The sequence below is a fragment of the Bubalus kerabau genome, chromosome 22, assembly GCF_029407905.1.
Source record: "Bubalus kerabau isolate K-KA32 ecotype Philippines breed swamp buffalo chromosome 22, PCC_UOA_SB_1v2, whole genome shotgun sequence".
Lineage (NCBI taxonomy): Eukaryota > Metazoa > Chordata > Mammalia > Artiodactyla > Bovidae > Bubalus > Bubalus kerabau.
In genome coordinates this window covers 7,869,848-7,895,220 of record NC_073645.1, presented here as the reverse complement: position 1 = coordinate 7,895,220, position 25,373 = coordinate 7,869,848, and the positions used below count along the sequence as shown (strand labels likewise).

The window sequence follows — 25,373 nt, the reverse complement described above, 5'->3', positions numbered from 1 at the left end:
CATCACTATTTCAAACAAATGGTAAAAGAAGTCTTTCTTTGTTGAATGACTCCCAAACTCCTACTGAATGAAATCTAAGGAAATTGCAGTTGAACATAAGGTTTTCTCCCTGCTCTTGCTCTGTACCTCACTTCCCTGTTAACTACTTGTAGCCTGGTATGTCATGCCTCCAAGATTTCACTTCTGTTCTTCCTTATGTTCAAACACATTTCCCGGTTTTATTCATTAGCCAAATCTGTCCAATACAGCGAAATTTAGCTTGGGGTAATCTCCAGAAGATCTTCCCTGAGTCCCCAGATTAATTTAAATGTCCTTAATCTGTGCTTTGTTAGTGAGTTTTACATTTCATTCCTCTTAGCAGTTGATGTATTTGATTTATCAGCTTATATTATATGATTTCTCCTCCTTCTAGATAAACGTTCTTCACGGACAAAGAAACACTAAACAAATACAGAATCTAGAGTGTGTAATATAATTGGGCCAACAAAATATGTGCTAATTTGAGCTAAAATCAAATGTATCTCTGTATTACTGTTTGCAGTTGCTCTGACAGACAATTAAACCCAGACAGCCATTTCTAAGCAGCTGCTTCTTAGTGAAGTAAAGTAAGTATGGCTTTCGCTTAGATAAACTTAAATTTGAATTTCAATCCTGCTGCTTATTAATGATGTAATTCTGATTCAGTCCCTTGCTATCTGAACTTTAGTTTTCATATTTGTACCAATAAGCAAAGTACTAAGATTGTGACTACAACTCAATGAAAAATATACATAAAACATATATGACACACGTGCTCAGTAAGCTTCCTTACCTTACTTTCTTTTAACACTTTAAAAACATTTTTAATGTCACAGGGCTGCATATCTATTTTTCTTATGTGTAGCCATGAAAAAGTCAGACAACACACACTAGATTTACTGCATATCCTTCCTTATATTTGTTCTTTTACTTAGAATGCTCTTCTCCCAGGCCCTATCTTTACTTGGTAAATTCATATTCTTCCTTTGTTAGGCAGCTCAAGTCCTACCTTCTCAGTAAAGTCTTTAAGAACTAACTAACACATCATATGGGTTTCCACAGTACCTTTTTAATGATTTTATTGCAATATAGTAGATATTAAACCAAAATTGTAAGCCAAATAAATTCCCTTAGCTTTGAAAATTTTTGTGGTCCTCTTTCAGATTAAAGAAATAATGAGACATATATTAAAATAATTTCTGGACAAAGAAGATAAGGCATAACACATTGTCGCTCAGTTGTGTCCTATTCTTTGCCGCCCCATAGACTATACTTTACCAAGCTCCTCTTTCATGGAATTCTCCAGGCAAGACTACTGGAGTGCGTTGCCATTCCCTTCTCTAGGGGATCTTTCCAACCCAGGGATTAAACCCGGGTCTCCTGCATTGCAGCCTGATTCTTTACCATCTGAGTTGCCAGGGAAGCCCCCATTAAAAAAAAAAAAGTATATATAAATCCAGGTACTTTTAAAATATATTCATTGGTTAAGAATTTGTGGTCAACACCTCCCAGAATATTGGAAATAAAAGCAAAAATAAACAAATGGGACCTAATTAAACTTAAAAGCTTCTGCACAACAAAGGAAATTATAAGCAAGGTGAAAAGACAGCCTTCAGAAAGGGAGAAAATAATAGCAAATGAAGCAACTGACAAACAACTAATCTCAAAAATATACAAGCAACTCCTACAGCTCAATTCCAGAAAAATAAACAACCCAATCAAAAAATGGGCCAAATAACTAAATAGACATTTCTCCAAAGAAGACATACAGATGGCTAACAAACACATGAAAAGATGCTCAACATCACTCATTATCAGAGAAATGGAAATCAAAACCACTATGAGGTACCATTTCACACCAGTCAGAATGGCTGTGATCCAAAAGTCTACAAGCAATAAATGCTAGAGAGGGTGTGGAGAAAAGGGAACCCTCTTCCACTGTTGGTGGGAATGCAAACTAGTACAGCCACTATGGAGAACAGTGTGGAGATTCCTTCAAAAACTGGAAATAGAACTGCCATATCACCCAGCAATCCCACTGCTGGGCATACGCACTGAGGAAACCAGAATTGAAAGAGACACATGTACCCCAACGTTCATCGCAGCACTGTTTATAATAGCCAGGACATGGAAGCAACCTAGATGTCCATCAGCAGATGAATGGATAAGAAAGCAGTGGTACATATACACAATGGAGTATTACTCGGCCATTAAAAAGAATACATTTGAATCAGTTCTAATGAGGTGGTTGAAACTGGAGCCTATTATACAGAGTGAAGTAAGCCAGAAAGAAAAACACCAATACAGTATACTAACGCATATATATGGAATTTAGAAAGATAGTAACAATAATCCTGTATATGAGACAGCAAAAGAGACACTGATGTATAGAACAGTCTTTTGGACTCAGTGGGAGAGGGAGAGGGTGGGATGATTTGGGAGAATGGCATTGAAATACGTATAATATCATATATGGAATGAGTCGCCAGTCCAGGTTTGATGCAGGATACTGGATGCTTGGGGCTGGTGCACTGGGACAACCCAGAGGGATGGTATGGGGAGGGAGGAGGGAGGAGGGTTCAGGATGGGGAACACATGTATAACTGTGGCCAATTCATTTCGATATTTGGCAAAACCAATACAATATTGTAAAGTATAAGAATAAAATAAAATTAAAACAAAGAAGAATTTGTGGTCAAAAGCTAAATCCACTTGGTGAAACAAACAGACAAAAACCAAAAACCAAAACCTAAACTAAATGTTAGAAGATGTGATAAATTATAGTATGTAAATCATATACCTTTGATTAGGGTATTTATTACATATAAAAATATTCAGTATTTGAATAGCAGTTTAATATATAAAATTATGTTAAAGAAAAAAAGCAGCACCATGTATTCTGTTGCACTTAACCGTTTTAAAGAAAAATTGGCTAATTGCAGTTCAAATTAATTTTCATTTTTATAGTATAAAAGCCCCTACAGTAATTGCTACAGAATTTGTTGATAAACACAAGAACATTAGAACATTAGTTATATTTATAAACACAAGAACATTAAGCAATTAGGTAAATTTACCTTAATAACCAAATCAAACTTCTGGTGAAAGTCTCTATTTACTGGCTCCAGGAGACTAAGTTCTGCAGTCCTAGGATGCATATGAAAAAATCGTGGGTAATCCTCAGGAGTCCCTGAAAGACAATGACATTTCAGCACATAATAGAGAACAATAAGTAATATGTGTATCTGCTTTATCTATTTCTTTTCATTAACTGAGGAACAAATTCACAAATTCATTAGTAAATTAAGTTTCAAAATTATGTGTCTAAGGAAAGCAGATGAAAATGTGGTTTATCTCTAGTTGGTTTATGAATAAGGGGATGACATTACTTCTTGTTTGGATGATTTGCCAAATATCTTTTATTAAGTGAAATCTTTAATTAATTTGAAGCTTCATTACACAAAAGAGATATTAAGTTCATTGATAATAAATTTTGAATTATAAAATTGTATTTTAATGGTACATACATTTTAATTATAATCTGCATGGTCTTTCAACATACAGCAAAAGATGACTAGTAATTTGTTCCAAATATCATGTTGCTTGAATATTAAAATGAGAATATTCTATTACAGCTGGAAAAACATGTTTCTTAAAATAAGTATTCATCTAATCATATCAATCACTTTAAATAAAAAACATTAAATATTAAATAAAATATTTTTATTTACTTTACTGTCTAGAGAGGATATTTCTAAAATTCAGCCATTTTAGTGAACTGACTTTTTCTTAAATTGTATCATCTTCCTTTGTATAGTACAACATTCTTTTTCTAAAAATGAACACAAAGTGTAAGTCAAATCATATAATTGTGGAATATATGCATTTGGCTTAATGATAAAGATAAGAATAAAATATAACATGACTGCCAATTATTAAATCCTACATTGTGATATGAAATACAGGAAAACAACAGAATAGGAAAGACTAGAGATCTCTTCAGGGAAATTAGAAATACCAAGGGAACATTTCATGCAAAGATGGGCTCGATAAAGGTCCATACAGAAATGGTATGGACCTAACAGAAGCAGAAGATATTAAGAAGAGACGGCAAGAATACACAGAACTGTACAAAAAAGATCTTCATGACCAAGATAATCATGATGGTGTGGTCACTCACCTAGAGCAAGATATCCTGGAATGTGAAGTCAAGTGGGCCTTAGAAAGCATCACTATGAACAAAGCTAGTGGAGGTGATGGAATTCCAGTTGAGCTATTTCAAATCCTGAAAGATGATGCTGTGAAAGTGCTGCAGTCAATATGCCAGCAAATTTGGAAAACTCAGCAGTGGCGACAGGACTGGAAAAGGATAGTTTTCATTCCAATCCCAAAGAAAGGCAATGCCAAAGAATGCTCAAACTACCGCACAATTGCACTCATCTCACACGCTAGTAAAGTAATGCTCAAAATTCTCCAAGCCAGGCTTCAGCAATACATAAACCGTGAACTTCCAGATGTTCAAGCTGGTTTTAGAAAAGGCAGAGGAACCAGAGATCAAATTGCCAACATCCGCTGGATCATAGAAAAAGCAAGAGAGTTCCAGAAAAACATGTATTTCTGCTTTACTGACAATGCCAAAGCCTTGGACTGTGTGGATCACAATAAATTGTGGAAAATTCTGAAAGAGATGGGAATACCAGACCACCTGATCTGCCTCTTGAGAAATTTGTATGCAGGTCAGGAAGCAACAGTTAGAACTGGACATGGAACAACAGAGTGGGTCCAAATAGGAAAAGGAGTACGTCAAGGCTGTATATTGTCACCCTGCTTATTTAACTTCTATGCAGAGTACACCATGAGAAACGCTGGACTGGAATAAACACAAGCTGGAATCAAGATTGCTGGGAGAAATATCAATAACCTCAGATATGCAGATGATACCACCCTTATGGCAGAAAGTGAAGAGGAACTAAAAAGCGTCTTGATGAAGGTGAAAGTGGAGAGTGAAAAAGTTGGCTTAAACCTCAACATTCAGAAAACGAAGATCATGGCATCTGGTCCCATCACTTCATGGGAAATAGAAGGGGAAACAGTGGAAACAGTGTCAGACTTTATTTTTTGGGCTCCAAAATCACTGCAGATGGTGATTGCAACCATGAAATTAAGGGACCCTTACTCCTTGGAAGGAAAGTTATGACCAACCTAGATAGCTTATTGAAAAGCAGAGACATTACTTTGCCAACAAAGGTCCGTCTAGTCAAGGCTATGGTTTTCCCAGTGGTCATGTATGGATGTGAGAGTTGGACTGTAAAGACAGTGGAGTGCTGAAGAATTGATGCTTTTGAACTGTGGTGTTGAAGAAGACTCTTGAGAGTCCCTTGGACTGCAAAGAGATCCAACCACTCCATTCTAAAGGAGATCAGTCCTGGGTGTTCATTGGAAGGAATGATGCTAAAGCTGAAACTCCAATACTTTGGCCATCTCATGTGAAGAGTTGACTTATTGGAAAAGACTCTGATGCTGGGAGGGATGGGGGCAGGAGGAGAAGGGGACGACAGTGGATGAGATGGCTGGATGGCATCACCGACTCGATGCACATGAGTTTGGGTGAACTCCGGGAGTTGGTGATGGACAGAGAGGCCTGGGGTGGTGCGATTCATGGGGTTGCATAGAATCGGCCATGACTGAGCTACTGAACTGAACTGAACTGAATATTGTGCCAAGTGTTTTATGTGTGTTTGTTAGTTGCTCAGTCGTGTCCCTCTTTGCAGCCCCATAGACCATGGCCCAGCAGGTTCCTCTGTCCATAGAATTTCCCAGGCAAGAATACTGGAGTGGGTAGCCATTCCCTTCTCCAAGGGATCTTCCCAAGCCAGGGATCAAACCTGGGTCTCCTGCATTGCAAACAGATTCTTTACCATCTAACCCACCTGGAAAGCCCCTAAGTGCTTTACATAAATAATCATCGATACCACTGTAAATTATTCTCATTGTACCCGGGAAGACTTAGGAGATTTGCAATATTAAGTAATTTGTCTAAGGTCAAAGAGACAATGTCAGACAGAGCTTGTATTCAAATCCAGGTTTAAAGATGTAAATTATATTCAAAATTGTGTTAATTGCTATAGTCCTCTGCTTCAACAAGAAAGAAAAATTTCCTGGGCTTATGTAAGGGGAGAAAAATGATGCCAGTTAAGCTTAAAAATTCAGAAATAGTCAAAATTGTACATGAAAATTAAGTATATGATAAAGGAATCATCTGTAAAATTAGAGGAAAATAGATTTTTGGTTAGGAGCATTTACTTAATAGGAGAGTCATACAGAAAATGATAAAAATGTATCTATTTTTCATACAGTGTACTCAAGTAAACCACAAATGGAGAAGGTATTTATGTTCAATAAGCAATAAAGCAATGGAAGTGCTGGTAATAGATGAAAATGTGGATGGATTCTATTCTAATGTGAGAGTGGGCATATCTTTTCTACCTGTGGCTCATAATAAAGTATCAGTAAGGGAAAAGGAAAATGCTTTTGAACTGTCGTGTTGGAGAAGACTCTTGAGAGTCCCTTGGCCTGCAAGGAGATCCAACCAGTCCATTCTAAAGGAGATCAGTCCTGGGTGTTCTTTGGAAGGAACCATGCTAAAGCTGAAACTCCAGGACTTTGGCCTCCTCATGTGAAGAGTTGACTCATTGGAAAAGACTCTGATGCTGGGAAGGGTTGGGGGCAGGAGGAGGAGGGGACGACAGTGGATGAGATGGCTGGATGGCATCACTGACTCGATGCACATGAGTTTGGGTGAACTCCAGGAGTTGATGATGGACAGGGAGGCCTGGCGTTCTGCGATTCATGGGGTTGCAAAGAGTCGGACATGACTGAGACACTGAACCGAACTGAAGTTAAAACAGCTGTAAATTTAATGGCCTTACAAAACTGCATGGCAAGATGCAATAAACAAAGTAATGAAATTATAATTATCTTTAAATTTAACACTTTGGACTTTTCACTTGCTGCATTATCCAAATCATTTTTATCCCATTTTATACTTGAAAACTATAGTTTTTCTGCTAAAATAACTCTTTCTAAGCAATTTCATAGATATCTTTAGTTCTCTCTTCCCATGAGATCACATGATTTGTGGTTCATACTTTATTTGTAGAATTTAAAATCACGCTTTTTTAAAAACCATGTATTTTAATGTATCTTTTGACATTTCTATCCAGAGTGTATTCCTGCACAACCTAGACCATTTCTCCCTCATGTTCATATCTACATCATCTGGCATAGTAATTGCCATACTATCAAGTCCTTAGTTAATGGAAAAAAAAAAAAAAAGCCTATTTCCTTTTATGTATGTCAACTTGAAAGTTAAGGAAAATGTTAGTCACTCAGTCATGTCCAACTCTTTGTGACCCTATGGACTGTAGCCCAACAAGGCTCCTCTGTCCATGGATTCTCCAGACAAGAATTTTGGAGTGAGCTGCCATTTCCTTCTCCAGGGATTCTCCCCCACCCAGGGATTGAACTTGGGTCTCCTTCATTACAGGTAAAGTTGGCTCTTTACCAACTAAGCCACCATGTCAACCCCATAAAGACTTAAAACAGACTTATGCTTGTGTTCATAAGCACTTTAAAAAAAAATTTAATAGTCTAATCTCTACAACTTACTTATAATACATGTGTAGTTCTAGACACCAAAGACTTGAAACAGAATTACTTGAATTTTCTCTATGGACAGTATTTCTAAGTATGCTATAACATTATATTTTGAAATCTGTGTGGCATCTCTAGGTGATTAAAATATCCATCTGTGGGGTGGGAAGGAGTTGAGATAAAGTTAAATTCCATTCAATAGTTACTTTGAAGCATACTTCAAAAGTGTCTCTTCTTCATTAAGAGATGTATTGTTTGTTTTAGATGGGTGTATCTCTCTGGATACTATAAATCATGCAAAACAGCTACATCCATATTTTAGCAAAGGCAGTTTAAGAAAAGTGTCATAATGAGATCCTTGTCAGTTTTGCTTTTGGTATGACTAACAGATATGCACAAGAATGGATTAAAATGACTTCTCTGAAATTCTTCAAGGAAAATTTAGCCAAAGGGTATAATGTGTAATCTTTCTTCTTGTTGGCTCCAATAGCTCTTATTTAATTGTCACATACTTTTCAGAATTATGTAATGGAATCACTATTTTTAGAATTATGTAACGGTAATGGTACCCAACCAATGATAAAATACTAGTAGAACAAATAATGTAAGGTTTTAAATTGATTTTTCAATTTTTTCTTAGAATTCTTTATGAGCTGATACAGAGAAAACTACCAACAGCAGACTGCATACTATTTTGAAGTTGTTTTGCCTCCTCAATAAAAGTGTTTCTACTTATTGTTCACATTTCACTGAGACTGATTCTAAGGGAAAAATATTTTTGAATGGTTATCTTATAATTTATTTATATATAAAAATAATTTCAATAAAATTTCTAAAAACAAAATCTTTGTTATTAAACTTAAAAAAATGAAACTTATTTTTCCTACACAATTTTAGAGCTATAGCTGAGAATATAAAATGTTAGACTATACAAACCAACAAGGATGGAATAGAGGATGCCTGGCCTATCTGAAGGTGGCTGGATATTCCGGTCCTGATCAATGGCATGGATGGATGGCGTAACAATGATGGGGTTCAGTTCTTCCTGGAAAAAAAGAATCAGAGAGTTTAGTTCAGTTTTATTACTTCAGAGAGAACTGACACTCAGATATTGTTGTCTGGACAGCTAGATAACACCTGAATGAGTAAAGTCAGATTTCAAAATGTGTAATTTAATACCACAAATTAGTTAATTTTGAATCTGAAAGGGGAACAAGATGCCCTCAAAGTCAAATGAAAAGACTTAGTAACTTTGTACATAGGGCTTTATATCACAGATTTCTCCTAAAAGGAGAGCAAGGAAGAAGTATATTAATAAATTTTAAATCTTTCCTTAATAATTTAATCAAACATATAAGGTTATCAAGTATAGTATTTGTTTTTGGCTTTAGGCAAGATTTGTAAATATATTTATATACTTTTCTCCCTAAATGATGACAAAGTTTCACATAAATTACATTAAAATAAATGTTTTAAAATTTTATGTTTAAGTCAATAGAAATCAATTGTATGTTTCATATAGTTAAACTTAATTATATATCATGTGGGTATATACATGTAACTTATATACATATAATTATACCTTATATACATATAATTATATATAATATACATGTTATATATAACTATATATATTATCGGAGAAGGCAATGGGAACCCACTCCAGTACTCCTGCCTGGAAAATCCCATGGACGGATATTATTCTTATCTGCAAGAATATTCTGTTTAAAGATATAATGCATTTCTGATGTCCAGTGGCATCAAGTTTTGCTATCAGGACCAGATAATAAATATGCTTAGGCTTTGCTGGCCATGCAGTCTCTGTTATAGCTACTCAAGCCTGCCATTGTAACACAAAAGCAACCAGTAGACACGACTGTGTTGCAATAATACTTTATTTACAAAAACAGATGGCGAATAGGATGTATTTTGCTAACCCTGTGCTAGATTATAATAGGTATGCTGGAAAGACAAACATTTACTTTGCAGAGATAAGTTTGGGAAACACCATATTAAGTAACATTTTAAAAATGTTAATTCATTCTACTACAGGTTGTTTCAGAGATTTAAGTGCATTAAGTTGCCTAACAACTGTCTAAGAAAGGAACATTATTTGTACATTTTCTAGAATCATTTATTAACATCTTCTTGAACTAACACCCTTAGAAAGCAGTTTAGAAAATACTGCTTTAAGTTTGTGGAACTCTCAGTCCAAATATATAATAGTAATTCTGAATGGAAATAGAGTGTGTCTCAATATCTCATACACATTCTAAGGAATCGCTGCAAGGCTCTTATATATTATTCCTTCTCAACTAACCTAAGCTTGAAACGTATCAGTCACTCTTGTACAAAATCTGTAGTTTCTAATCTCAGCAGAAATGTATAGTTCTGGCATTCTAAATGAAACCAAAAAAGCAATGATATTAATTGTTATGCACAAAACTTAATGTTATGTTATTAAGTTACATTAGGTTTACAGGAATTTTAATAATTGAAGGTAAACATTGACCAATAATTTAGAGCTCACATACATCTTAAGGGCTCTGTCCAAATCATTTTCTCTAATGGGTTCTCAGTGGTCTAAACGCTATCAATATTTTCCTAAAAATAAAGAGCTCTTTGTGGGGATAACTTCTGTGTGTGTTCATGTGCCCAGTCATGTCTGACTTCTGTGACCGCATGGACTGTAGCCCACCAGGCTCCTCTGTCCATGGGATTCTCCAGGCAAGAACACTGGAGTGGGTTGTCATTTTTTTCTCCAGGGAATCTTCCTGACCCAAGGATCAAACCCACCTCTCTTAAATCTCCTACACGTGGATTTAGACCAGGTGGATTCTTTACCACTGTGCCTCCTGGGAATCCAGGGATAACTTACACTCTCTTCATTTCTTTAAATGTGTATTTAGAACCATGAAAATGTTAAATCAATATCAACATTACTACATTAAATCCATTTGACCACTGTTGTTCTCACCCAATGTGGTGTGTGTCATGCTGTGCTTAGTCGTTCAATCGTGTTCGACTTTTTGTAACCCCATAAACTGCAACCTACCAGGCTCTTCTGTCCTTGGAGATTCTCCAGGAAAGAATACTGGAGTGGGTTGCCATTGCCCTGCTCCAAGGTATCTACCCAACCCAGGGATTGAATCCAAGTCTCCTGTGTTGCAGGTGGACTTTTTACCACCTGAGCCACCAGGAAGGCCCCACAATTTTTCTTTCACTCTGCTTAGTAAAATCTTCAGACTTGAGATGCTGTTTAAAAGACCCTGTTTAAAATTTAAATATCCTTCAACTCAGCATTTGAGTGATATATTCACATGAGTAACATACATATAGTATTATACTGAAACAGCTTAAGTGTTTTAAATTAAATCAAGACATTATAAAAATCTCCAAGAATGATCTATAGAAAGTTTTCCCTGGTATGGTAGAAAAAATAAAAACAAATATATTCAGACACAACTTTGGAAAGGTAAACTGAGCTCATAGAATGACTAGTAGTATCTCTGGCTTATTATATTTAATTATTATAATTCTTAATTTTGACTGATTCTAAGATTCACCTTCCTATGTATATGATAGTGGACTCATGATTGCTTAGATTTGTGGTCTGTATTTTAATTGAATAATTTTATAGCATTTAGAAAGAGAATAGTTATGTTAAAATAGTAAAATCTTCACCATCAACTATAAATATATTCTAGCACTGATAATTAACTGATTTGAAATTTTAACAAATATTAAAACCTAAATAATTGAACTTATCATTTATTATTAAATTACTTTCATTAAATTTGATGTGCTCTTTGCACTTAGAAACTTCTCTTTTCAATACCCTTCTTAAAAATCCACTTAAATATCCAATTGGAATTTAAATTTGTTATACTCTCCCTTTAAAAAAAAGTAAGATATAGACTACATGAAAGAAAATTCACTACACAATTATTAACAGCAATGTCAAAGTCAATTTGTGGACATTTTTATTCCCACCTCTTATTATATTTAAGTACACCATTTTCTCAGAAGTTTTTGAAAATATTTAGCTAGTTTCCAGAGCCTCTTAATGAAAGTGAAAGAGGAGAATGAAAAAGTTGGCTTAAAACTCAACATTCAGAAAACTAAGATCATGGCAGCCGGTCCCGTCACTTTGTGGCCAATAGGTGGGGAAACAGTGGCAGACTTTTATTTTGGGGGGCTCCAAAATCACTGCAGATGGTGACTGAAGCCATGAAATTAAAATACACTTACTCTTTGGAAGAAAAGTTATGACACTTACTGTTTGGAATAAAAGTTATGACTGACCTAGGCAGCATATTGAAAAGCAGGGACATTACTTTGCCAACAAAGGTCCATCTTGTCAAGGCTATGGTTTTTCCAGTAGTTATGTTTGGATGTGAGAGTTGGACTATAAAGAAAGCTGAACACAGGAGAATTGATGCCTTTGAATTATGGTGTTGGAGAAGCCTCTTGAGAGTCCCTTGGACTGCAAGGAGATCCAACCAGTCCATCCTAAAGGAAATCAGTCCTGAATATTCATTGGAAGGACTGATATTGAAGCTGAAACTCCAATACTTTGGACACCTGATGCGAAGAGCTGACTCATTGGAAAAGAGCCTGATTTGGGGAAAGATTGAAAGCAGGAGGAGAAGGGGACGACAGAGGATGAGATGTTGGATGGCATCACCGACTCAACGGACATGAGTAAACTCCAGAAGTTGGTGATGGACAGGGAGGCCTGGCACGCTGCAGTACATGGGGTTGCAAAGAGCTGGACACAACTGAGTGACTGAACTGAACTGAACTGAGCCAGCTTCTTGTCAGTTAACTATATGTTAACTAATAGAGAAAGGACAAACAATTCTAAGATGCTCACAATACTCTCATATAGACACATATATACTCAATGTCTTTCCTTGAGAAACTAAGCTACCATTTCTGTTTTTCTTTAATTAGTTGTGCTCTTTTCAAACGTCAGAAATCTCAAATTGTTTGAAAAAGTGTCATATGTTTTGAAATATTCTCCTCCTTGTGAATATTTTAAAAATATATTGAAAAGGTGGGTGGCATGGGCCAAATCAATTACTTTGAACTTTTTATGTGATCACAGAAACAAATAATATTTAAAACTCTACAACCCACTAATAACCACTGTCACTAGTTTGAGGTATTTTCTATCAGAATTATCTATATATCTAGCATCTATCTATCTGTATATTTTCACAGTGATATTTCACCACTTTGCATATATCTAAAGTTTGTTGATTATTTTTACCCCGCATTGTAACCACTGTTCTAAACCAATGCATCTGCTTTTCAAAAACACAATTTGCAGTGATGTGCAACTTCCACTAATGTTATAGTTATGATGCATGGTTGTACATCGAAGTTGCTTATATTATTTTGCATGTTAAGTCACTTCAGTCATGTCTGACTTGTGCAACCCTATGGACTATGGCCTCCCAGGCTTTTCTGTCCATGGGATTCTCCAGGCAAAAATATTGTAGTGGGTTGCCATGCTTTTCTCCAGGGGATCTTCCTGACCCAGGCATCAAACCCACATCTTTTACACCTCCTGCACTGAAAGCAGGTTTGTGACAAATCTCTAATTTATCATACATCTACTTCCCAGTCTTAAACACACACACACACACATACAGATACACACACACATACTTCAAAAATGCTACACTTTTTAATAAAATTTGAGAATTGAGAACTACACTATATTTTTTTCATTTCCTTTAAGAATTATTAAAAAAAGAATTATTTTATACTCCTACATTCAGTTGCATATATATTTAAAATATTAAAATACATTTTTATTGATTTGTATTCTATTTTTTGTTTTAATACACATATCTAAATACTTATATCATGATTTACTTTTTTTTTAAATCTTTACTTTTATTATAAGTCAACTGACAAATGTCCTTGAATTATTTTTCAGTGAGAAAATATGAATACTTGTATATATGAGAATGTTAATGGCTGAATGAAAAGTATTGACTGAGTATTATGTTCTCCATTTCACTAACTTTCTCTGTTCATAAACTTGACTCCATTGCTATCCAGTTTTGTTTCTATGGATCAGAAATCTGAGCTCTACCTAGTGTTTGGTTCCTTTATGGTTTTTCTTTATTGGTCTTACAGAAATTTGCTTGTATCTTGAAATTAAATAGTAAATCAGAAATTTTCTGAGTACAGACATATCTCATTTTATTGCACTTTGTCTCACTGTACTTCACAGACATTGCATCTTTTACAAATTGGGACTTTGAAGTAAACCCGTGTCAAACAAGTCTATCAGAACCATTTTTCCAAAATCATTTGTTCACTTTTTGTCTCTGTATTATATTTTGGTAATCCTTACAGTATTTCAAACATTTTCATTATCACTAATGCTTGTTACAGTGTTCTGCAATCAATAATCTTTAATGTTAATATTGCAGCTGTTTTGGAGCACCAGGAACTGTGCCTATACAGTAAATGGTGCAACTTAATTAATAAATGGTGTATGTGTTCTGACTGCTCCACAACCATTTGTTCCCTGATCTTTCTCATTCATCTTGGGCCTCCTAATTCTGTGATACACAACATTGTTGAACTTAAGCCAATTAATAACCCTACAATGGACTCTAAGTGTTCAAGTAGAAGGAAGAATGGAAATCTCTCACTTCAGAACAAAAGATAGAAATGATTACACTTAGTGAAGGTGGAAAGCCAAGATAGGTTAGAAGCAAGGTTTCTTTGGCCATACAGCTAGCCATGTCATGAATGCAAAGGAAAAGTTCTTGAAGGAAATTCAAAATTTTAATTTTGTGAACACATGAATGATTAGAAAGCAAAACATTCTTATTGCTAATATGAAGAAAGTTTTTGGTCTGGAGAGACAATTAATCCAGCTACAACAAATGAAGAGTTGCTTCTTATGGATAAGCAAAGAAAGTGGTTTCTTAATATGGAATCCACCCCTGGTGAAGATGGTATGAAAATTGTTGAAATGACAACAAAGGATTTAGAACATTCCATAAATTAGTCAAAAAGCAGCAGCATAGATTGGGAGGATTGGCTCCGATTCTGAAAGAAATTCTGCCATGGTTAAAATACTCTCAAACCCCATTACTTGTGACAGAGAAATGGTTCATGAAATTAGTTAGTTTTATTATTCCAGTTCTACTTTCTACTCTATCAGTAGCTTTATTTCACCATTAATCTCATGATTTATATATTTCATTTTTTATTTGTATTTGAAATTCAAAGCTTTAAAATAGATAACGTTTCTTTTAATATCTGTCTTAATAACATTTTTTTCTTTTTATCTTGAATATAAAATATTCTTCTCCCTCAATGTTCCAGAATATTTCTTGGGATTCACATGTATCTCAACCAGTGTTTTGATTGCTTGGTGCCTTTATGACTGTGAAGTTCCCATATTTCTGTGGTGGGAACCTGAATTTCTGTTTTTATCTGTCTGTGGGGGTTTTTCACTCTTTATTTCAAAACAGCAGCAATCTTATTGTTGTTGTTGCACAAATCTGACTTAGATTCCTTGTTTCCAGTGTTGGTGCCACTTTTAATCTCTTTTTATGTCTTTACCAATATTTCAATATGGTCACGGGTAAAGATAAATCTAGTACCTAAAGCTACCTGCCATTTCAATCCAGACCTTCCTACTATAGGTTTATGAGCAGGAAAATAAGAAAATAAAAGAGCTGTTACATAAACCTATGTTTTCACTTATGAATAAGATTAACACTCTAAGAGAAAGCCTCTTTCTAACTTTTCCAAATAGAAACATAATTGTTCTTTCCTCACTATGGTCCTGGCTATAGCCTTAACCTTCAGCAGTCTATTGCTCAGAAGTCTTACTTTCCGAGTTCATCGTACTTTATAGAGAAGTAAAGTGCAGAGGAAAGCATGCTTCCATCACAGCTGAAAAGACCAAAGTCTGTGTGCTCCAAAATGTAGTATGAATACTAACTCAGCCTTCTCAGAGTATAATAGTAACATTAATTTACATCAATGGTATCAATTAATTTCACATCAATTTAAACTTCAGACCATTTCTTGGCTTAAAAAGTAACTTTTGCAGTCCTTTGCAGTGACTATTTCAGGTTAATACTAAATATTAGTTTTTAAATGCCTTACTTAAGCATAATTTTCTTTCTGGTAGTAGTAAAATAAATTAAACAGAAGGATCATTATTATTTCTTTCACTGTTAGTGCCTGACTTTGTGTCTCATACATTGCAGATACTAAAATACCATTTACCCAATCAGAAAACTGTGGCTATTGAATGAATTCTGTGAGTAAAATAATTGTAGCAAAATAAATCTGATAGCAACATCCAAAGAAAGAGACAAATTTTAGAAAAACAATGACTGGTGATAAATTTTATTGGGGGTTGAGCCTACCAAAGAAAAATGAATTTTTAATTCAGAAATTGAAAAAAAATAAGATTTAAAAAATAAATGGAATTAATTCAGTGTTTTTATATTAATTTCAGATATTGATTAGACCTTTATTCTATATAAGGATATAAAAATAATTATTGCATTTTCCTACATTTTTGAGCTTCCCTGGTAGCTCAGAGGTTAAAGCATCTGCCTGCAATGTGGGAGACCAGGGTTCAATCACCAGGTTCGGAAGATCCCCTGGAGAAGGAAATGGCAACCCACTCCAGTACTCTTGCCTGGAAAATATGATGGATGGAGGAGCCTGGTAGGCTACAGTCCATGGGGTCACAAAGAGTCGGACGCGACAGAGCGACTTCATTTCACGTTCACTTTCACTATAAAACTAAACTACACACTGTATCCTTTCAGTTCAGTTCAGTTCAGTTCAGTCGCTCAGTCATGTCCGACTCTTTGCGACCCCATGAACTGCAGCACGCCAGGCCTCCCTGTCCATCACCAACTCCCGAGTTCACTCAAACTCACGTCCATCAAGTCGGTGATGCCATCTAGCCATCTCATCTCTGTTGTCCCCTTCTCCTCCTGCCCCCAATCCCTCCCAGCATAAGAGTCTTTCCCAGTGAGTCAACTCTTCGCATGAGGTGGAGTTTCAGCTTTAGCATCATTCAATCCAAAGAACACCCAGGACTGATCTCCTTTAGAATGGACTGGTTGGATCTCCTTGCAGTCCAAGGGACTCTCAAGAGTCTTCTCCAATACCACAGTTCAAAAGCATCAATTCTTCAGCACTCAGCTTTCTTCACAGTCCAACTCTCAGATCCATACATGACTACTGGAAAAACCATAGCCTTGACTAGACAGAACTTTGTTGGCAAAGTAATATCTCTGTTTTTCAATATGCTATCTAGGTTGGTCATAACTTTCCTTCCTGTATCCTTTACAGTTGCTGCTGCTACTGCTGCCAAGTCGCTTCAGTCGTGTCCGACTCTGTGCGTCCCCATAGACGGCAGCCCACCAGGCTTCCCGTCCCTTGGATTCTCCAGGCAAGAACACTGGAGTGGGTTGCCATTTCCTTCTCCAATGCATGAAAGTGAAAAGTGAAAGTGAAGTTGCTAAGTCATGTCTGACTCTTAGCGACCCCATGGACTGCAGCCTACCAGGCTCCTCCGTCCATGGGATTCTCTAGGCAAAAGTACTGGAGTGGGGTGCCATTGCCTTCTCTGATCTTTTACAGTTAGCATATTAGTTTACTATTATATGATGGGGTTCCCCAGTGGCTCAGTTGTACAGAATCTGTCTACAATGGGGGAGTCACAATAGATGTGGATTTGATCCCTGGATTGGGAAGATCCCCTAAAGGAGGGCACAGCTACCCACTTCAGTATCTTGTCTGGAGAATCCCATGGACAGAGGAGCCTGGCATGCTACAGTCCATAGGTTCACAAAGAGTCCAACATGACTGAGGCAATTTAGCATGGCATATAATACTTACTATTAACAGTGACTGGCTGTAAAGAATTCACTGCAATGCAGGAGATCCAGATTCAATCCCTGGGTTGGGAAGATACCCTGGAAAAGGGAAAGGCCACCCACACTACTATTCTTGCCTGGAGAATTGATGAGGCTGAACTTATCCTATTGGATGTTGGTTTGGAAACCAAAATACCATATACTTTTGATTGGTTTCTTGTTATTAAAAATTGGGTGAAGAAAAAGAAGCATCTCTTGTTGCCAAAAATACCCATTGTCTCAACCGAAGGTCATTCTGTGTTACTTAACTCATAATGAGAGAAACTTCTAAAGATTCTACAGGTCTCTTTCTTGACAAATAGAACAATAAAAAGAAATTTGGACAAAAATGGAAATGTGCATCAGGATACACTAATATTAATACAAATCAAATGCCTTATGATTATACAGTGGAACTGAGAAATAGATTTAAAGCACTAGATCTGATAGATAGAGTGCCTGATGAACTATGGACTGAGGTTCGTGATATTGTACAGGAGATAGGGATCAAGACCATTCCCATGGAAAAGAAATGCAAAAAAGCAAAATGGCTGTCTGGGGAGGCCTTACAAATAGCTGTGAAAACAAGAGAAGTGAAAAGCAAAGGACAAAAGGAAAGATATAAGCATCTGAATGCAGAGTTCCAAAGGACAGCAAGAAGAGATAAGAAAGCCTTCTTCAGCAATCAATGCAAAGAAATAGAGGAAAACAACAGAATGGGAAAGACTAGAGATATCTTCAAGAAAATTAGAGATACCAAGGGAACATTTCATGCAAAGATGGGCTCAATAAAGGACAGAAATGGTACGGACCTAACAGAAGCAAAAGATGTTAAGAAGAGATGGCAAGAATATACAGAAGAACTGTACAAAAAAGATCTTCACTACCCAGATAATCACGATGGTGTGATCACTGACCTAGAACCAGACATCCTGGAATGTGAAGTCAAGTGGGCCTTAGAAAGCATCATTATGAACAAAGCTGGTGGAGGTGATGGAATTCCAGTTGAGCTATTCCAAATCCTGAAAGATGATGCTGTGAAAGTGCTGCACTCAATATGTCAGCAAATTTGGAAAACTCAGCAGTGGCCACAGGACTGGAAAAGGTCAGTTTTCATTCCAGTCCCAAAGAAAGGCAATGCCAAAGAATGCTCAAACTACTGCACAATTGCACTCATCTCAAACACTAGTAAAGTAATGCTCAAAATTCTCCAAGCCAGGCTTCAGCAATATGTGAACCATGAACTTCCAGATGTTCAAGCTGGTTTTAGAAAAGGCTGAGGAACCAGAGATCAAATCACCAACATCTGCTGCATCATGGAAAAAGAAAGAGAGTTCCATAAAAACATCTGTATCTGCTTTATTGACTATGCCAAAGCCTTTGACTATGTGGATCACAATAACTGTGGAAAATTCTGAAAGAGATGGGAATACCAGACCACCTGACCTGCCTCTTGAGAAACCTATATGCAGGTCAGGAAGCAACACTTAGAACTGGACATGAAACAACAGAGTGGGTCCAAATAGGAAAAGGAGTACATCAAGGCTGTATATTGTCATCCTGCTTATTTAACTTATATGCAGAGCACATCATGAGAAACACTGGACTGCAAGAATCACAAACTTGAATCAAGATTGCTTGGAGAAATATCAATAATCTCAGATATGCAGATGATACCACCTTTATGGCAGAAAGTGAAAAGGAACTCAAAATCCTCTTGATGAAAGTGAAAGTGGAGAGTGAAAAAGTTGGTTTAAAGCTCAACATTCAGAAAATGAAGATCATGGCATCTGGTCCCATCACTTCATTGGAAATAGATGGGGAAACAGTGGAAAGAGTGTCAGACTTTATTTTTCTGGGCTCCAAAATCACTGCTGATAGTGACTGCAGCCATGAAATTAAAAGACGCTTACTCCTTGGAAGGAAAGTTATGACCAACCTAGACAGCATATTAAAAATAAGAGACATTGCTTTGCCAACAAAGGTCCGTCTAGTCAAGGCTATGGTTTTTCCAGTGGTCATGAATGGATGTGCGAGTCAGACTGTGAAGAAAGCTGAGCGCTGAAGAATTGATGCTTTTGAACTGTGGTGTTGAAGAAGACTCTTGAGAGTCCCTTGGACTGCAGGGAGATCCAACCACTCCATTCTAAAGGAGATCAGTCCTGGGTGTTCATTGGTAGGAATGATGCTAAAGCTGAAACTCCAGTACTTTGGCCACCTCATGCGAAGAGTCGACTCATTGGAAAAGAGTCTGATGCTGGGAGGGATTGAGGGCAGGAGGAGAAGGGGACGACAGAGGATGAGATGGCTGGATGGCATCACCAACTCGATGGACATGGGTTGGGTAGACTCTGGGAGTTTGTGATGGACAGGGAAGTCTGGCTTGCTGTGATTCATGTGGTTGCAAAGAGTCGGACACGACTGAGTGACTGAACTGAACTGAACTGAAGGTTCTGATGCTTTATAAAATTTCATGTTTTGATAGATAGACTTGGTGGGCTTATGTCTGCCTCACTAAATAGTGCATGACACTTGGCAATGCATGCATAGCAACAGCCTAGATCATGGTTTCCCATGCATTCTTTCCCAAATCATACAGGTACTGCCTGAGTCACAAATAAAATGGGAGCTTCCCCACAAACTAAACCATTAGTGACATTTAAACCCAAAGCATAGGAAGGACTCTGGAAGAATTTAGCTCTTTTTGTGGAAGCACGAAGTGAGACATTTAGTTTTAATGCTTGAAAAAGTATGACCCGGCCTGTTTTCAGACATCTGTTTTGTCCCTGCAGTAAAGACTACTACTTTAAACCACAACAGGGGAGCTGTTGATAACTCTGGATGTGGATGCCTGCAGGGCACTGATAGATACTTCATAAATCTTTTCCAAATGGTATTCTTGATATTTGCCCACACGGTCTCTGGAAGCATTCACAAAACTTTTCAATTTTTCTTCAGAAATTCAACATAATAGTTTTTTCTCTCCCATTCCTGCTTTAGTAGCAAGTATGTCTTCTACATAGAATGTACTTATTTTCCACTACTGACATTTTTAAATTATATTAATTTCAGATATTGATTAGACCTTTATTCTATATAAGGATATAAAAATAATTACTGCATTTTCCTGCATTTTTGAGCTTCCCTGGTAGGCTAAGACTCTGTGTCGCCAGGGCAGGGGGCCTGGGTTCAATCCCTGGCTGGCAACTAGGTCCCGCATGCCTCAACTAACACCTGGCACAGCCAAACAGATAAATATTCGGCTGCCACAGGAGGTGCAGTGGTAAAGAATCCTTTTGCCAATGCAGGAGATATGGATTCCTGGGTTAGGAAGATCCCCTGGAGTAGGAAATGACAATCCACTCCAGTATTCTTACCTGGAAAATTCCTTGGACAGAGGATCTTGGGGCCTGGTGGGTTACAGTCCATGGGGTTGCAAAGAGTCAGACATGGCTGAGCATTTCCACTTGCAACTATTATAAAATCTGTCAAAAACCTTGAGAAGCAAGTGGTACAGTTTGAATAAAAATCTGACTCTAACTCCTTGCCTTTGGAGTTCTTTGATTGTATATCATTATGTGGATGAGTAAGGCCACTTTTCCTCCCTTACTTGTCTGACTCTCCCCTCCACCACTATTTTTCTTGTTCCCTGAACTCTAGAACATCTGGCTTTATTCTTCTGATTTTTTTTTTTTACATTTTTTATTGACAAAATTTAATATATAATAATAAGAGTACTTTTTGGTAGTGTGATTCTAAGGAGAAGAATGGAATGCTTTTTAGGGAGAAGATAAGATTTTATTTAATTGGGGTTCAAAATGAGTGTTCTTTATCATCAAATAGATTGCAAATGTTTATCTGTTAAAAAAAAAAAAAAAAAGTCTTTTCTCATGAGCCTAACAAAAACAAACATCAGTCCAGATTTGATCTGTGGGTCATGGTTTGCAACCCATGGCTTGATTCCTGAAATCTATATTCTGAAGCTTGGAAGGCAAAGGTTTTTCAAAATTTGGCTACAGTTTACTTCTTTCCCTCCTGTTTCCCAGTACTTCCATTATATACTGCTCTAGCCAAACTAAAATGCTTATCATTCACTGTAAATCACCTGTATCTCCCCTGATCTAGCCCTTTATCCATGCTGTTCCCAACATGAGCTCTCAATATCAAAATAGTTCAAGGTTCTGCTCAAATGTCACCTTCTATTTTAAGCTTATTCCTGAATCTCCAGCTGGAATTGACCCTTTATTCCTTTGAAAACCCACAGGAAGGGTGTTCCTATTTCAGATCACTTGTACATGTTTTATGACTCAGATTCTAGAGCTTTAGTGCTGTGGTTCATTCATTTGGTGTTTCTCTCAGCATATAGCATGAACAGATGTTCATCAGATATTTGTAGAATTCAAGATTGAACACAGAGGGAGAATTATTCATGTTAGAAGCTTCCTGCTGTTTTTTCCATTCTGAGTTGCATCTCCTTCCCTTGTTTCACTTCCAATCCATTTGTGACCAGCTCTCTGTATTAAATTCCTTTAATTTAACCACAACATGAGCTCTGTTTCTCACTTTCTCATGAAAGTGAAAGTGAAGTCTCTCAGTCGTGTCCAACTCTTTGCGACACCATGGACTGCAGCCCACCAGGTTCCTCCATCCATGGGATTTTCCAGGCAATAGTACTGGAGTGGATTGCCATTTCCTTCTCCAGGGGATCTTCCCAACCCAGGGATCGAACCCAGGTCTCCCGCATTGCAGACAGATGCTTTACCGTCTGAGCCACCAGGGAAGTCCAATAATTAACATAAGTGCATAAAATAAATAATCTATCTATATGTCTGTGTGTGTGTGTGTATATATATATATATATATATATATATATACACACCATGTGAATTGGGCTACTCTGGCATTTCAGTCAGTAAAGAATCTACCTGCAATGCAGGAGATCTAGGTTTTATCACTGAGTCAGAAATGTCCCTGGAGAAGGAAATAGCAATCCACTCCAGTATTCTTGCCTGGGAAATCTCCTGGATAGAGGAACCTGGTGGGCTACAGTCCATGGGACTGCAAAGAGTTGGACATATCTTAGGGACTAAACCACCACCAAACTGAGAATTAACGCCAAAGATTCATCAAAGTACAAGGAAGGAGAATACCGAAACTAAAATGTTCCTGAAGCAGTAAGTTAGATAGAGGTTTTCCATAGTGTTTCTCTTATAAAAATGTGCCAAACTTTTCTGTTTTCAGCTTTTTTATATTCGCAATTTCTTTAGCCTTCCATTTCATTACTCAGGTCTCAACTCAAATGACCTTCTTCAAAGAAGCCTTCCTTTGACTACTCTAGCCAACAAACCCCTTCATTCAATTGCGCTCATAGAACTCACTGTATGCTGTGTTCAGCGTGTATGTATCAGTGCCTGAAATTATCTTATTTATGGAAATTTCAATTTTCTGTCTCTCTACACTAAAATGTATGTTCCTGGAAAATATATGATTCCAATGTCTATATTCCTAGTTCCCAAAACACTGTTGTAAAAATCTCCCCTTCAATCTTTGTTTATTTCTCTCTCTCATTCTGATGACAGATAGATAGATAGAATGTACTTATATATAATCAACCATCTGAATCTTTTTGGTGATAAAAAATAAGACAAGATTTTCCTTGTTAAGGAGCCTAAAATGCACTTGCAAGAAAAGATCAGTTACTATTTGTCTCAACTAATAATTAAAAGCAGTGCATACTTTGTGGAGCTTTCCACTAAACTTTTTGCAGAAAGCAGAGGTTGGGTGATATCTATAAACCTGAGGAATTTTAATATTACCTCTTGTTTTTTGCAGACTATTACTGACTTTGTGGATCACAATAAACTATGGAAAATTCTGAAAGAGATGGGAATACCAGGACCACCTGACCTGCCTCTAGAGAAACCTGTATGCAGGTCAGGAAGCAACAGTTAGAACTGGACATGGAACAACAGACGGTTTCCAAATAGGAAAAGGAGTATGTTAAAGCTGTATATTGCTACCCTGCTTATTTAACTTATATGCAGAGTACATCTTGCAAAATGCCAGGGTGGATGAAGCAAAAGCTGGAATCAAGATTGCCGGGAGAAATATCAATAATCTCAGATATGCAGATGATACCACCCTTATAGCAGAAAGCAAATAAGAACTAAGGAGCCTCTTGATGAAAGTGAAAGAGGAGAGTGAAAACATTGGCTTAAAGCTCAACATTCAGAAAACTAAGATCATGGCATCTGGTCCCATCATTTCCTGGCAAATAGATGAGGAAAATGGAAACAGTGACAGACTTTATTTTCTTGGGCTCCAAAATCACTACAAATGGTGACTGCATCTATGAAATTAAAAGAGAGCTGCTCCTTGGAAGAAAAGTTATGACAAACCTAGACAGCATATTAAAATGTAGAGACATTACTTTGCCAACAAAGGTCCATCTAGTCAAATCTATGGTTTTTCCAATAGTCATGTATGGATGTGAGTTGGACTATAAAGAAAGCTGAGTGCCAAAGAATGGATGCTTTTGAACTATGGTGTTGGAGAAGACTCTTGAGAGTCCCTTGGACAGCAAGAGGATCCAACAAGTCCATCCTAAAGGAAATCAGTCCTGAATATTCATTGGAAGGATTGATGCTGAAGTGGAAACTGCAATAAAATGGCCACCTGATGCAAAAAGTGACTCATTTGAAAAGACTCTGATGCTGGGAAAGATTGAAGGCAGGAGGAGAAGGGGATGACAGAGGATGAGATGGTTGGATGGCATCACTGGCTTGATGGACATGAGTTTGCGTGGGCTCTGAGAGTTGGTGATGGACAGGGAAGCCTGGCGTGCTTCAGTCCATGAGGTTGCAAGGAGTTGGACATGACTGAGTGACTGAACTGAACTTGAAGAAGATAGAACTTGTGGAAAATGATACTTTCTTTTGTTTATTTTTCAGAAATATAGAACTACTCTTAATTGGAGAAAGTAAGTCAAATGAGGAGTTAAAATAAAATACCTGTTACTATTAAAACATGTATGAAATTTTTTGATATATAGTTTGCTGAAAATAATATAGATTTATTTCCTAAAATAATAAATTTGTAGATTTATATTATAGGGGTTTATAGACATATACTCTCACCACATTCCAGTAAATCAATGGAATTAGAATATGATGTCATACAAATATATTTAGCCACTGGTTTCAAATAACATACAGTGTAAACATTTATTTTTAAGTAACATACTTGTGAAATTGACATTACATGGAAGGCATTCACTTTCGCTCCTTTTATATGTACAGACAATCAGTTAAAAGGTGTTGAAGAACAAACAGCTTCTGTTACTATATGCATTGCTCTGTGCATGAGACCTGGCTCAGAACTGAATTATCAGATGACTTCTGTTCAGTATTAAAAGAGCCTAGGTATAAAAAGAATCTCAGATATTTCACATGTAAAAGACATTTGGTAAATTGGTAAATTCACAACCTCTCAGTGATTCTTTTCCTTTTTGGGGGGACACCCTCCTGTGGTGTAATTTTTACCCAATATTCCAGAGCCATCTCTGCCAGTGATGAAAAACTAGAGATGGGGTTGCTTAGATACAGTAAACCCTGCATAGCCAAGGGGAATTTGAAGGTCAAAGTGTGAATTAGATTGATATCTTGTTCTTGTTTGAAAATGGAATTTATTTGTTTTGCTGACAAAGTAGGAATATATGGACAGTAAAGAAAATATGGACTGTATTTTTCTATGGAATTAAATTCACCAAAAAATAAT

At 36.8% G+C, this 25,373-nt stretch overlaps 1 protein-coding gene across 1 annotated transcript in view; it reads right to left on the bottom strand.

The window, feature by feature from the left end:
- The window catches only part of PCDH15 (protocadherin related 15), a 1,792,715-nt gene that overhangs the window by 406,451 nt on the left and 1,360,891 nt on the right, over positions 1-25,373 (bottom strand). Inside the window, exons 12-13 of the mRNA XM_055560763.1 lie at positions 8,608-8,716; positions 3,096-3,208 (exon numbers count right to left, since the gene is read on the bottom strand). Coding sequence (XP_055416738.1) covers positions 3,096-3,208; positions 8,608-8,716 — 222 coding nt within the window. The remainder of the gene's footprint in view (positions 1-3,095; positions 3,209-8,607; positions 8,717-25,373) is intronic.